The sequence below is a fragment of the Drosophila gunungcola genome (genome assembly GCF_025200985.1).
Source record: "Drosophila gunungcola strain Sukarami chromosome 2R unlocalized genomic scaffold, Dgunungcola_SK_2 000006F, whole genome shotgun sequence".
Lineage (NCBI taxonomy): Eukaryota > Metazoa > Arthropoda > Insecta > Diptera > Drosophilidae > Drosophila > Drosophila gunungcola.
In genome coordinates, this window is record NW_026453168.1 from 4,234,676 (window position 1) to 4,248,311 (window position 13,636).

The following is a 13,636-nucleotide window of genomic DNA, read 5'->3' on the forward strand; positions in this document are numbered from 1 at the left end:
CAGAAACTTATTTTTAAGCAATTCTCTTTATTTTGGGAAAACTAGTTGATCAATGGCCAAAGCTTTAGGTACTCTGGAATGTTTCGTATATTCAATGATATCTCTCGATAATGATTACATAATTGGTTTACATGTAATACTTGGTACAGCTTAAGATTGTCTTACCACCGCTCCGGCTCATCGTTGCTGCTCAGCAGGCACGGCATCATCACACACTTCTCCATGCGGACGCGATCCTTGCACTTGAAGCTCAGGTCGGTGTTCAGAAGGGTGCGGGTGCGCTGGCGAACGGCATTGTCGCCACAGCTGGCGGTGCAGGGCGTCCAGGCGGACCACTCCGAGTAGCGGCATTCGTCCCGAGGCTCCGGCTGTGGCGCCTTCACCACATGCCTGCGCTCCCCGAATCCCCGGCCGCTGATGGAGTACATATCGTCGCACCGCTGGTAGCAGCGATCCAAGCGCACCAGGTGCTTGGGACATGGCTTTCCCCCATACTTGGGGGTCTTCACCACACGGCGCGTGCGCAACTGGAAGCCATCGCCGCAGGAGGCGTTGCAGCTGTGGGATATCCAGTCGGAGACCTGGCAATCGATGGCCGGAACGTCGTCGTGCTGGAGCTCCTGTTTGTGGCGCGGCAGACGACAGGTCTCCTCGCACTCCTCCTTCGACTTGAACTTGTTGCGATTGGTGTCGCAGCGATCCGACCAGTAGATGGCACACTGGTCACTCACATGGTCGTAGTACCAGAAGTTGGCCACATCGCTGTCCCGACACGGACTAGCCACGAGCTCATCGTAGCACAGACTGGGCACAATGGTGTCGCAACTGGGATTCGTGCAGTTCACCTCCTCGTGCAGCTTGATGTGCCGGCAGGGATCCTGGCCATCGTCGTTGGGATCGGTCACGCCGTACACCTCGTTGTTGTTCCACACCTTGCGGATGCGCTGCCGCCGGCCTTGTCCACCGCAGGGTCCCATGCAGGGCGAGAAGTCCGACCAGGGAGTGACGCCGCAAACGGGTGGTATGTAGTCCTCCCGATGCTGGCTGTAGCTCTCGAAGTTCCGGAACATGGATCGCTTCTCGGCGGACCCACCCTCGTCGCCGCCCGCCTGCTCCTCCTCCGGCTCACCTGCTCCACCGCCGTTCTCGATGTCCCCGCCACATTCCATGGCCTCGCAGATCTTGGTCTCGTGCAGCCGCGCCCTGCTCGCCTTCTGGCACTTCTTCTTGGCCTTCTTGTTGAGATAGTGCCGGGATCGGGTCATCTCGCCAGTGCCGCAGGTCACCGTGCAGGAGGACCACTCCGACCAGTCGGACAGTCCGCACTGCGGATCGTCCTGGCTCCCGGGAACTGGTCCCGTGTCCGGCTCGGCTCCCTCGGCAGCCTCCTCATTGAAGCTGGCGCACTTGTGCCCCACGCAGTTCTTCTCCTCACGCAGCGCATTGTTGCAGCGATGACGCTAATGAGAAATATACATTTCCATCAAAAGGTTAGTAAGTATAAGTAAAAACCCTTTGAGCTCTATTCCTTACCGAAGCCAGCGTGGGATTCTTGAACTCACGAATCCTGTACTGTTTTCCAGGTCCACACTTTGTGGTGCACTCATCCCACCTGGACCACGAATTCGTGGCGCACTCCGCTGGCAGCTGTTCCGCTACAGGATTACAGGTTATGGATTAATTTATAAGATAGATATTGACTAAGAGGGAGTATAACTTAACATTTTTAATCTATGTAGTGTGATGGTTTTATAAAAATTTCAAGCAAATGCGAGTAAAACTGACGAAGTTACAGCGGTTGAAGCGTCTCGACATCACATTTTTATATCAGATTTTCGAGTTAGAAAAAGGTTATGTCGATTGTACCACCACCAATTTTTAATATTTTTTTATACATTTTCTATACATTTTTTTTTAAATTATTAAGCAAAAAAATTTAAATGAAAAGAAGGGCTTCGGTATGACCTACATTTTTAAGTTAACCCTAATCAAACCACCCTTTTTTCAAAGAACAACATTGTCCACATTTAAAAAGCAAAATCGCGAAACTAGCCCTCTTATGGCTTTTAAAGCCTTATCCTCTTGCTTATATTCACTTACAATCGGTGGACTCGCAGTTCTTCTCGTAGAGGCGTCGTCGATTGATGTGCAAAGTGGCCAGTGGCTTCATTTGAGCACCAGTGGGATCATAAAACGGCGAGCGTGGATCATTGGGGAAGTTGGACTTGATGCGACGGACGACATCTGGTGGCACCTGCGGCTGGTCAGCAGACTAAAAAAAACTAAAAGGTTAAGTATCCAAAAGATTGAATCAAGGAAAACCTCTTACCATATAAGATGGACCACTGTCAGTGCCGGCATCCCAGGGATAGAGGTTGTGCACCTTGTTCTCCACCCAGGAACAGTTGGGCAGGCACAACTCCAGCCCAGAGACGCCAACTATCCAATCCGGCGAGGGATCCACCATGGAGACCAACGAGATCAAGTGGTGATTGGAGTCCACGCGAAAAACGGCGAAAGTTTTGCCCGTCACATTTGGATAGGCTATGCCCCTGGCCTTGATGATGGTCCGGATGTGCTCACTCTGGTCCTTCAGCTCACTCTCCAGGGTTCTTGTGGACCCATGTTCCGCCACCTCACGCAGACCCTCGCTGGCCAACTCGCCATATTGCCAGAATCTATAATCTAGAGTGTGCGAGGCGCCAATAATGTCGCTGAATCTGGTGCGCCAACTGTTGGCAGGAAAGTCCTTTGGATGAGTGTGCCGCGACCATTTGCCCTCAAAGGTAAGCTGGGAAAGAAAAAAACACACAGGATCATAACCTTTTCCCGACCACTTTGAAAACAACAAAACCCACCTCGTATTTGGCCTCGTCGCAGGCACAGCAAGGATCCACGATGCTGGGCTGTGTGTCAATGTCATCCACCTCCTCCTCGCACATGCGCTTGGTCAGGAAGCCGTCGTCCATGAACCACACATCGCGGTGCTGCATCACCGTGGCCCGCAGCAGGATGCAACCCTGTCCTGGGGTCGATGGCGCCACCCAGACCACATCCACGCGGGTCTTCACATTCGTGTTGGTGTTCTCCACCAGATTTGCACAGCGCGGACTGAAACGGGTCTCGGCCAGATCGGCGATCTCCCAGGTGCCCAAAGCGTTGGGGTCACCATTGCCATCGCCGGTATCCAGATCCAATGCCAGCATAAAGCTTATAAAGGATAGGCCCGAAAATGCACTAAGAGATACTGCAAGAACAAAGAGATGGACAGTTTAGAATTAGTCAATTTAAAGGCAATGTAACAAATTAGATAACTCACCATTATATCTCTGACCGGGCACATAACTCTGAGTATTTCCGTTTACGGACAGCACATAATTATCATCCACCGGAGACTTGGCTGCCGTGGCTCCCAGTGGAACCCTATTGCAGCCCTCGATGTGGGGAAAAATGCTCGACGAAGCCAGCACTAAAATAAAACATTCCAGGGCTTTCATTGTCGAAGAGCTGCAATGCGAAATTTAGTCGGAATACAATGATTAGATTCGTTTAATGCAGCCACGTGGTTGGGGAAAACTATTTCTGGTCACCATTTGCCAAGCACTTAATTGTCTTAATTATCCGCATTCGTATCGAGTGTCAATGGCAGCCAATGGTTGCCAGTTTAGAATTGAACTTGAATTCGCAAAAATAGCCTTGAATTAGATACAATTATTAGATGCCATGCAGTCAGTGCAGTATTAGTGTTTTATTTTTTCCAGACACTTTCCATTTCCTTTGAGATCCAAACTACTGAGGTCCAATTGCCATGCGGAACTTGTACTAGGCGGCTTGGTTGTTTACCCCTTGAAAATCGGATCGCATTGCGTATATAGTATATGCATATGTACTGAACAGACCGTCTACGTCACTGATTAAATTCAATTGAAAAACGCGCCGACTGCCTAAAGCAAAAGTGAGCAAAATAACAGCCCCCAAAAAGGGTGACAAAAACAAAACCCATAGATTTTAATCATCAAAGGCACATTTAGGGCTTCTCTTTAGTACTGCACTGGTATTGTAAGGTCCATTTTCACTTGCACATTTCCAATGACACACTGCTCTCTCTTTAACTGATAATTTTGAATAATTAATCAATATTTTAGATAGTTTTTGGGTACTCGTAGTCCTAGATATTGACGGATCTTGTATCAAATATTATCTAAAACCCCTTTGGGGAGAGAGAACTTTAGAACTGAGAACTTACTCGGAAGGCGCACGAACAGCAACTGAATGCAAATTTTCCCGACCGACGATGTGCATCATTTCGGTTCCGTTCCGAATGGATTTTGGAGAGCCTCTGAGAGCGAAACCACGCTCTACTTTCACCCCCCCATTTAGCGGGCCTTCCGTTTCATCCAAAGCTTCGCATTTGTTGATAGTGCTCATTTGTTTTCGCACTCTCATCCTAAACAAAGTAGCCTGGAAAACACCGGTTACAGTGGTAAAAATTGTCTTTATAGGTGGCTGTGCCCTGGAATTCAGTATACTTCCAAAGTCGAAACCGTTCAGAACCAAGTATTTTTGTACCATTTACATTAGATCCATACATCTTGAATAGTACAGGCCAAATTTTTTTTTTTTTATATATTTTTTCGTTTTGTTGATCAAAATAATCGGTTAAAAAAACGCTTACAATTTCAACACTTGTTCTACAGTAAAATAACAACATGTCGGCTCCTGTTCGTGGTAAGATGTGAAATTGCGTATTGAGGCGCATGTCTTATGGACCTCTTATTTCATACGATAGGTAATAAGGCCTCAAAGCTGAGGGCAGAGGGAAAAGTGGAAAAGCTCGCACCCATCGGTCCTTCTTGGGTGAGTCTGGGGGGGATTAATTTTATCGTGGTTCTGGTGAATGATAAACATTTGTCATAGGCTCTTATTTCCACCCGAGGCGGCGCCTTTCCTCCAGCTCCCACCAGTCGCGGCACCAGTCCCATTCACATCCCGAACAGACGCAGACCCAGTTGCATCCCGACCAGCCGCATACCGATCCGCCGTCTTGCTGGTGGGACACCAATTCGGGACACTCCCTTGGAGGCTGAAACCAATGCGAGTGTGTGCTCCTTGCCCTTGCTTCCAGCCTCCGAGAATAAAGTCGGCGAATTTGAAGTGGACAAGGACGCAGCCAAGCGGACTAAATGTACGCCGCGCCCAAGGGCTAAGTCAACGGCAGAATCTGGTGAGTAACTGGTGACATAATTCCCGATTTTAATGTAATGTAATGTAATATGTCTCCTGATCCTCAGTATTCAAGCCGTCCTTGAGAACGGACAAGTCGCATCACCGGGTAATCGAGTTGAACAAGGTGCGAGCCTTGGAGTCGCAGCACAAGAAGCTGGAGAGCTTGCAGTCTGAGTTCATGCACAAACTCCGCACCTTGGCTCCTAAAAAACTACAAGGAGTCTACAAGTTTGTGGCCGTGGTGGTGAACGATGAGTGCAAGGTCGTGGTTCACGCCGACGATCTGCTCCGATTGCCCAAGAATCTGCGTGAGTTTATAGCAAATGCTATTATATCTCTTTTCACTCGTTGCTATTATTTAACATGTCCAAAAGTAAGCACTAAATTTTATTTTCCACCAAGCAATACTTCATAGCATACTTTAAGAACTGAACTAATCTGTGAAATATCGTAAGCACTATTAGGAGCATTCTTAATTTTTAGCCAAAAATTATTGAGCTCTTTGTACAACATATATACGAATTTAAAAAAATTTATTCTTGTGAGTCCTACTTTATATTAATGTATAAAATGTTTTAAGTTACATTTTCGAAATAAATTCCGAAAATAGTCGATTGAAAAAGTAAATGCAGCATTGATTAAAAACCAAGAGAAACATATTTTAAAATTGAGTAGGAAGTTTCTTGAATTTATGTATGTCTTTTAAAATCTAAAATTTGTAGGCAATTCTTGTTTAACTTCTTCTTTGCCTTTTAGCAACTGAGAGTGTCCATGACTTGAAGGAGCGTTGTCGTGCCGTGGTCGATTCGGGCTTTATGGTTTTCTACGATCACTTGCAGTTGATCCAGAAGTCGAAGGATGAAAACGAGGCGCGTAACATACGCGAGGAGATTCGGAATAAATTAGAATCCTTGGTGGCAAGTCCCTAAAATCATTTATCACTGACGCGTTAGTTCTATATTTTTTTTGCATTTCCCAAAGAACCTCAAAATGAGCACCATTGTCGAGGAGATCGATCAGTTGTGTGGTCCAGCCTCGAAAGGTGAGACTGCTAACAAAAGTCTGTATCGGGAGATAGCTCAATTGCGGGTGGAGAAGAAGCACATGGAGTCCAAGTTCTTTAACATCAAGAAGGAGCACTGCGACCAGCTGAACCAGTTGAGATCGGAGTACGAGGCCAACCTAGCTGACGAGCTGGCCGCCCGGGATCACATCATCGGTGAGCTGAAGAAGAGCCTGCGGCGCAGCGAGGCGGTGGTCGAGGAGCAGTCCCAGCGACTGGCCGAGAATAGTGTCACGCTGGCCAACGAGGATGGTACCATTGGAGAACTGCGAACCGAACTGGGCAAGCTTAAGTCGGTGTAAGACAGCTTTAAGGCCATTACTGAAGGTTTCTTTTAATATACCACTTCCTTATGTCACATCTAGCAACCTGCGAATGCATCAGCGCCTGAAGGATGCAGATGTTGGACTGGACAAGGCCCGACACTCCACTGAAAAGCATTTGGCACAGATCACCTACTTGGAGGACGAACTGAAGGAGGCACGCGAGCTCATTGTCAATCTGCAGCAGCGCCCGGATGTCATGGACAAGGGTGTCATGGAGAAGGATCTGGTTATTGCCGATCTCAAGCTGCAAATGCGAAATCTCGAGGAGCACAAAAACTGTCTCAACATGCAGGTAAACAATGCCTTAAAGCAGCACGCCGACTTTGACGAAATAAACGGAAAATATAGAAACGCTATGATGCAGATAAGGTGGGTTTATATAGGACTTTGAAGAATACCTTTTAATATATATATATATATATATATATATATGTATATATATTTTGTTTTCCAAATTTTAGTGAACTTAAAGAAGCATTAAAGATCAAATCCAACGAATTGGAAACCCAATCTGAAGTCGAGGATCAGTTGAAAAAAGAGATGGCCAAATTGCGGGAGAAGATCAAACTCGATCAGCAGATGCTCACCGCTCGGAGCGATTTAATCAAGAGCCTGCAGAAGACCGAGCAGGAGAGCCGAGCCAAACTGGAAAAAATGTACTGTCAAGTTGGCGAGACAAACACGCTGATCAGTCAGGTCCGGCGGCCGGGGATTGATAGCCCTGCTCATGCTTACCCCCTTTCCCTTTGCAGGTGAACAACGAGCTGGCCTCGAAGGAGGAGGATTCGCGCAACCTAATCGGGACCCTGACATTCAAGCAGATGGAGGTGAGGCGGCTGGAGCATGTCATCCAGTTGCTGAAGGAGCAAAATACGCGGATAACCATGGTGCGAGCGGAGCAGGAGGAGCGGAATGTCACTATGCAGGAAGAGATTAAACGCCTGACGCAGACCCTGTAAGTACACCAAGAGAAAAACCCCATTAAAACATTTAAATGGAAACATAATGTAATTATAAACATGTTTAATTGGTTTATCCAATAGGCAAATTGTAGATTAAAATTTTTTTTTTTAATTAAAAACTCCGTTTGATTTAAAAACCCCTCGGGGCTAAAGTGAAAATATTTGGATTTACCATGATTTTTCTCTGGGTATACGATTTCTATTTACGTATGTTACACGGAAAAAGTTTGCCAGCTTGCTATTACTTAAAACAGAAGCAGATACTCAATTTTGTTAGGACGGAGTGTTAATTGACGTCCTAACATCAACTGGACTAATTTCCAAACTAATTGAGTGAGTAATGGCAATGCAGCGAACTTTTTCTTCACCAATTATAACTAAAATTTGAATATTTCCCCAGTCGAGAGTATGCCAAGATTATTACTGGCAACAATGGTCAACCATTTTTTGAAGTTCTGCCAGATGGCGAAGTTCAGGGCAACAGAAGCAGTGGCCATCGCGATCGAGAGGAGACTCCCATTAGCAAAGACACGACCAGCGCGCAGGAAGTGTCTCCACCGCATGGTAGATTCTTTGAGCCACTGCAGCACCAACTGTTGCAGCATCAGCCATCAGTCAATGTTCAGCCTTCAATCAGGCATTCCCACCGCCCTCATTTGCATCATCACCGCAATTATCATCATCAAGCCCATCAAAATTGTATTCATTGCGTGCCCTCCTTCCAATTGCGCCGTCATCAGCACTCCAGAGATCATCGATAAAAGCACCGGGAACCCCCTTTAGGAAGTTACGACTCCCAACTCTCAACAGAAAACACTAGACATGGAAATTCATCAGACATAGAAAACCAAATTTATTGTAATTATTGGCCAATGGCATTATTCTTTTGTATCCGTCAGTAATAAGTAATGAGTATTTGCAAAATCTGGTTAAGTCTCGTTTGGGGCGGCGGCTTGATGAATCGATGAGCCTCGATTGGCTTAGGAGTCGGCATCTGGCACAGTTAATTGAAATGATTTGCCTTATGGGGGCAGGGTCGCAGAGCTACTACTACACTTTTCACATTGATTCAGAAACTTAAGTAAATATTATAGATTTGCATTATAAATTCGTAGAATTAATTTTGAATACTGGATAAAAAGGAAATAAGCTTCTTCGTTAAAAAAAATTGCGAGAGAGCAATCGACGATCTTTTATTTTTTTTTAACGCAGCTGCTGCGTGTGTTGCATAGGTTTCCTAGTAGATCATCTGTTATATGCCAGTTAGTCGCATCAGGCAGCTTGTTAAGAACGGTCGACAATTCCACTCTTTGGAAATAAAGACAAGTGTATGTATAATAAGTAATCGTAAATGTTAATAAAAAGTGTGTGGTGCTGGTCGCAGATTAAATAGTGCGTTTTTGATAGAGATAAAAAAAGAGACATTGGTACCACAAATTTTGGTCTTTTATAGCTTGATCCCAGCACATAATTTTATGATAAGACAACATCCCCAACTGCCACAATAGAACCTTCTTCAGATCCCATGTCAACAGCTTTCGTCTAGCTGTTAGATTTAAATTGGGTTTGACGAACTTTATTTTCATTTGCTTGCTAACACTTCGCCGTAGACAGGCATGCGTTCAGATAAGAGATTCTTTCGACGATTCTTCAGATTCCAAAAATTTTTGGACATACCTTGGTTCAAGATCTGCAGAACATGGTAAACATTTCAATTTCTGTGATTAATGGTCGCGTTGAACCTTTAATGATTGCAATTTCACCTATCAGCCAATTGCAGCAAGACCCATAAATTACTTTCGAGATAGGTATAATATTAATTCTCAGAAAAATATTATATAAATGCATTAATAACCTGTTGGGAATGATATTTAAAAATTATTGAGCTGTGAAACTGCATACAATAGAAACAACAGAGAGGGGCTTGACTTTGTTTAGGTGGCTTTTTATGCAAATTTTTGGCGGTATCGTTCAACAGTCACAGGGATTAAGTTCGAGTTTCTATTGTTGAGCGAGCAAAACGATCAAGGCTATAAAATTCAAAGTAAACAAATTCATAAACTAACGAATTAACGAAAATAACTTGACGTCGATGCCTGACACCAGTTTGATATTTTTAGCCGACTAGTTTTGGCTATAAATGCATTGATCGCGTGATTTGGTCGAGCCCTTTTCTTTTGCGGTTTTGTGTGAATATCATGTAACCTTTAACTTGAGAAACTGACCTATTTAAACTGAGCTATTGCTTTCCAGCCATTTGTTTTCTGGCCGTTCATCTGGATGCACCTGAGCTTTTGTGTTGCCCGCTGCCTGCATTTCATTCTTATTGTCGTATACCCTAAAATAGCTCTAATCCGCAAATATGGATGAAGCTGCAGAGTACCAGAAACTTAGGCGAAGCTTGGATGAAGCCCAGGGATCCAGGGAAGGACATCCAAAGACGACCAATGAAATTAGTACAGTTGTGTACTGCGCCGAAGGAGAAGATGTGAGTGTTCCTAGATCCATGACATATTGAATTTGCTAAACGATCCTGTAATTCAAAAAGCTCACCATAAACTGCGAAGTGGAGTCCAAGTCCTCTGGCCAGCGGGATCAGTGGGGAAAGGGAGTGGAGTTCCTCTTCTCCTGCATCGCTTTGTCCGTGGGTCTGGGGAATGTCTGGCGCTTTCCCTTCATCGCTCTGGAGAACGGGGGTGGAGCTTTTCTGATACCATATGTGATAGTGCTCCTGTTGATCGGCAGACCAGTATACTACCTGGAGGTGATCATTGGCCAGTTTTCCAGTCGTGGTTGCATCAAGGCCTTCGACATGGTTCCTATTATGAAGGGTAAGTTCTAAAGGCTCGAATTGTACTCCGCACTCTCATTTAATTTTATAAAAAATGACTAATCATATCATATTGTCAATGAATTTTGATGAAAATGAGTCATAGAGTCGTTTGGAAAAAAATTTATGAATGTGATAATTTGCAACTGGACTTATATATTGTTAAAAATGTTTAAAAACATAAATCTATTAACGTATTAAAAATCAAATATGATTTGATTATTTGTTCAAAAGGCTGATAATATGTACATTAGAAAAGTTAACTTTAAAAGAATTTGATTAAATTTCAACAAAATTGTAAAAATTACTATGTTGAGATTGAATTTTTAATTTTTTTAAATTTTTAAAGTTCAAAATAATAAAGTTCAAAAATGATAAAATTCACTATTTTCTTAACTTTAGGGTAAATTTTTTTAAAACGCTGTTGGAAAATTGTAATGCCAAATTCGGAATCTGTACACTAATTTGCATAAAAAACTGTTCTTTTATTAATTTAAAAAAATAAGGGACCAATTGTGTAACACAGTGAAATCATCAAAGATTTAATTAACATTACCCCTATTTAATGTTTTGCAGGCATTGCTTATGGCCAGGTTTATTCCACCGCTTTGGCTACCACCTACTATGCCTGTATTATGGCATTGACCATCCGGTATTTGTTGGCCAGTTTTAGTGAGGTCCTGCCCTGGACTTATTGCCTGGTGGAATGGGGCAGCAGCTGTGTGGCCACAGGAGAAACAGCGGTCAATAATACGTCTATTGTGCAGGGTGTGTCCTCCGCTGAGCTGTTCTTCACGTGAGTTTGAAAGAATAAAGTCTTTTACACAACAGTTAACTAACCTCCTATCCTATACAGACAAACAGTACTCAGGGAACCGGAAACTTTGGAGGACAATGGTCTAGGAACTCCCAGCTGGGATCTGGTATTGTGTCTCTTGGCCACTTGGGTTATCATCGGAACAGTTTTATCCAAAGGCATTAGGAGCTCAGGCAAAGCTTCTTATTTTCTGGCCCTGTTTCCCTATGTGATTATGTTCGTCCTTTTGATCCGCGCTGTTACATTGCCAGGAGCCTGGCAGGGAATTGTCTACTTCCTAAAGCCACAATGGTCTCAGCTGCTGAATCCACATGTTTGGTATGCGGCCATCACCCAAATGTTCTTCTCGTTGGCCATTTGCTTTGGCACCCTGGTCATGTACGCCTCCTTCAATGATTTCAACAAGAATGTGCACAAGTAAGCTATACAATGAGCATTTTGAATGTCTGATTTATTAGATTTAATATTTTCAGAGACGTGATTATAATCACTACCATTGATTCTTTAACTTCCATTCTGGCTGGCTGCATTATCTTTGGAATTTTGGGCAACCTGGCTTATGAGACGAATACCTCGGACATTTCGGAAGTGGTCAAGGGTGGAGCTGGTCTGGCATTCATTTCCTATCCGGAGGCCATTGCCAAGTTCAAGTATCTGCCCCAGCTATTCGCCGTGCTGTTCTTCTTCATGCTGCTGGTCCTGGGCATTGGATCGAATATCGGCATGGCCAGTGCTGTGGTGAATGTGGTCAAGGATCGATTCACCCATCTGCCCCACTGGTTGCTGGCTGTGGGTGCATCGGTGATTGGGTTCCTTTGCGGCCTGGTCTACATGACACCGGGCGGACAATTTGTGCTGAATCTCGTCGACTTTTATGGCTGCACTTTTATAGCCCTGGTCCTGGCCATTGCGGAGTTACTGGCAGTGGGCTGGATTTATGGTGTCAAGCGCATCTGTAGCGACATTGAGTTTATGCTGAATGTGAAGACCAGTTTCTACTGGCGCATCTGCTGGGCCATCGTGGCACCGGGATTGATGTTCCTGGTCCTGGTGTACATGCTCTTCAGCTACGAGCCACTGACTTATCGGGGAGTTCAATATCCCTCGGCCTACTATATGGCGGGGTGGCTCATCTGGGGACTGGGCGTACTGCAGTTGCCCTTCTGGGCTTTGGTCACCATATTCCAGCAGCCCGGCAAGACTTTTAACAGTGTAAGTAATAAAATATATACACTTAGTTTAATAAATTATAAACTAAGCCCTTCACCCCGCAGAAACTAAGAATGGCCATGCAACCCACAGCCAACTGGGGTCCACTACAAACCCAGAAGCTTGAAGCCTATATTCTGCACCGAAAGCGTGAGGCGGACTTTAAGAGTCCACGTGGCGGATACTTGTTTGACAATATCTTTGGCTAAAACACTCTTTTAATTTATTTTAATGTTACGCTTTATTATTAATGCCAAACGCGCCAAACGTTTGTTTGCTCCAAGCTTTAAGCTTAAGATGTGACAAAAAATTGCGAACATTTGGTAATTAATATTTCTTAGGCCTTAGGCTAAGCATAAGTATTGAAAGTTGTTTGTTTCTAGGTTATCTAAATAATTGGATTAATTTTGGAAAAAAATAAGCCAGTATCCTCTGAATTTTCAAAGACAGCTAAATGATATTGTCTTTGACTGGGTGAAATGATGTTCTATGGCTTGGATTATCCATATACATTTGGATTATCCATTTATTTGATTTTGCTTTTGTGGCTCTGCTCTGCTTTAGTTTAATTATCACAGCACTTTTTGATTCTGTTTTTATTGTGCAAAATTATATAGTTCTCAATTACAAGCCAGGAATCTGGCGCATTTTGTGTGTTCGGAGCAAGTGCCTTAAAGTTCATCAAACTATTTACAATTGTTATAAATGTATGTTAATAGGTATGGTATATTTCCTAAAGTGTAAGTGGCAAGCTATAGCCAAGCATTAAATAGTCAATTTTTTGATTGAAAATCTTTTTTTGGCTTACTCATTTGCTTAAATTTATAAAAATGTTCAATTTTAAACAATTTGTTAAATCAAATTAAGATTAGTTTTGCTATGTCTTTGGCAGATTTCTGTTAGATTTGGGCAAAGTTAGCTAAATCCCCCATCCCACTGATGAAACCCGTTCAACTTTATTTACCCCCCAGCTGACATTCTAGTTGAGTTTTTTTATGCTAAGAATTGACTTTTGGTTTGCAGATTTCATAGCCTACTTTTCAGCGCAAAATTCAGCGTTAAATTTGTGAATAACTACTGCGATTACAACTATGATATATATTAGTTTCCACTGAATCTCTATTTGTTGTGGCTAAAATGGAAGTGTTCTTCGCTACCAACTCACACTAGATATGGTCCTATTAATTGGGCTTGCCTCTATAC

At 43.8% G+C, this 13,636-nt stretch overlaps 3 protein-coding genes across 7 annotated transcripts; 2 read left to right on the forward strand and 1 right to left on the reverse strand.

The window, feature by feature from the left end:
- Nucleotides 1-45: 45 nt before the first annotated feature.
- LOC128255085 (spondin-1) lies at nucleotides 46-4,572 on the reverse strand. The gene is made up of 7 exons (XM_052984571.1): nucleotides 4,247-4,572; nucleotides 3,320-3,507; nucleotides 2,859-3,247; nucleotides 2,330-2,791; nucleotides 2,101-2,272; nucleotides 1,534-1,655; nucleotides 46-1,460 (listed from the first exon to the last, which is right to left on the reverse strand). The coding sequence occupies exons 1-7, from the start codon at nucleotides 4,570-4,572 to the stop codon at nucleotides 162-164; spliced, it is 2,958 nt and encodes a 985-aa protein (XP_052840531.1). The 3' UTR covers nucleotides 46-161.
- A 19-nt stretch (nucleotides 4,573-4,591) lies between these two features.
- LOC128255088 (protein Hook homolog 3) lies at nucleotides 4,592-8,501 on the forward strand. 4 transcript variants are annotated; one of them, XM_052984576.1, is made up of 11 exons: nucleotides 4,592-4,728; nucleotides 4,790-4,857; nucleotides 4,918-5,224; nucleotides 5,292-5,534; nucleotides 5,983-6,143; nucleotides 6,208-6,587; nucleotides 6,655-6,984; nucleotides 7,077-7,311; nucleotides 7,368-7,570; nucleotides 7,838-7,910; nucleotides 7,978-8,119. In XM_052984576.1, the coding sequence occupies exons 1-10, from the start codon at nucleotides 4,710-4,712 to the stop codon at nucleotides 7,869-7,871; spliced, it is 1,980 nt and encodes a 659-aa protein (XP_052840536.1). In that variant the 5' UTR covers nucleotides 4,592-4,709; the 3' UTR covers nucleotides 7,872-7,910; nucleotides 7,978-8,119. The 4 variants fall into 4 exon arrangements, with proteins under 4 accessions (XP_052840536.1, XP_052840535.1, XP_052840537.1 ...); XM_052984575.1 differs by lacking the exon at nucleotides 7,838-7,910 and having other exon boundaries at nucleotides 7,978-8,501; XM_052984577.1 differs by lacking the exons at nucleotides 7,838-7,910; nucleotides 7,978-8,119 and adding an exon at nucleotides 7,659-7,814.
- Nucleotides 8,502-8,755: 254 nt separating this feature from the next.
- Nucleotides 8,756-12,888, forward strand: LOC128255089 (sodium-dependent nutrient amino acid transporter 1). Of its 2 annotated transcripts, none has more exons than XM_052984580.1 (7): nucleotides 8,756-8,905; nucleotides 9,925-10,065; nucleotides 10,126-10,408; nucleotides 10,984-11,203; nucleotides 11,264-11,641; nucleotides 11,698-12,436; nucleotides 12,499-12,888. In XM_052984580.1, the coding sequence occupies exons 2-7, from the start codon at nucleotides 9,940-9,942 to the stop codon at nucleotides 12,640-12,642; spliced, it is 1,890 nt and encodes a 629-aa protein (XP_052840540.1). In that variant the 5' UTR covers nucleotides 8,756-8,905; nucleotides 9,925-9,939; the 3' UTR covers nucleotides 12,643-12,888. The 2 variants fall into 2 exon arrangements, with proteins under 2 accessions (XP_052840540.1, XP_052840539.1); XM_052984579.1 differs by having other exon boundaries at nucleotides 8,757-8,905; nucleotides 9,831-10,065.
- Nucleotides 12,889-13,636: the final 748 nt, after the last annotated feature.

Excerpts from the sequence above, each read along its gene's own strand:
- LOC128255085 (XM_052984571.1), bottom strand. The coding sequence starts at position 4,572 with ATGGTACAAAAATACTTGGTTCTGAACGGTTTCGACTTTGGAAGTATA. Across the intron at positions 2,792-2,858 it reads GCGACGAGGCCAAATACGAG|CTTACCTTTGAGGGCAAATG; the intron begins GTGGGTTTTGTT and ends TTTCTTTCCCAG. Across the intron at positions 2,273-2,329 it reads ACAGTGGTCCATCTTATATG|TCTGCTGACCAGCCGCAGGT; the intron begins GTAAGAGGTTTT and ends AGTTTTTTTTAG.
- LOC128255088 (XM_052984575.1), top strand. Across the intron at positions 5,535-5,982 it reads CCGATTGCCCAAGAATCTGC|CAACTGAGAGTGTCCATGAC; the intron begins GTGAGTTTATAG and ends TTTGCCTTTTAG. Across the intron at positions 7,312-7,367 it reads CAAACACGCTGATCAGTCAG|GTGAACAACGAGCTGGCCTC; the intron begins GTCCGGCGGCCG and ends TTCCCTTTGCAG.
- LOC128255089 (XM_052984580.1), top strand. The coding sequence starts at position 9,940 with ATGGATGAAGCTGCAGAGTACCAGAAACTTAGGCGAAGCTTGGATGAA. Across the intron at positions 10,066-10,125 it reads ACTGCGCCGAAGGAGAAGAT|CTCACCATAAACTGCGAAGT; the intron begins GTGAGTGTTCCT and ends TAATTCAAAAAG. Across the intron at positions 10,409-10,983 it reads CATGGTTCCTATTATGAAGG|GCATTGCTTATGGCCAGGTT; the intron begins GTAAGTTCTAAA and ends AATGTTTTGCAG.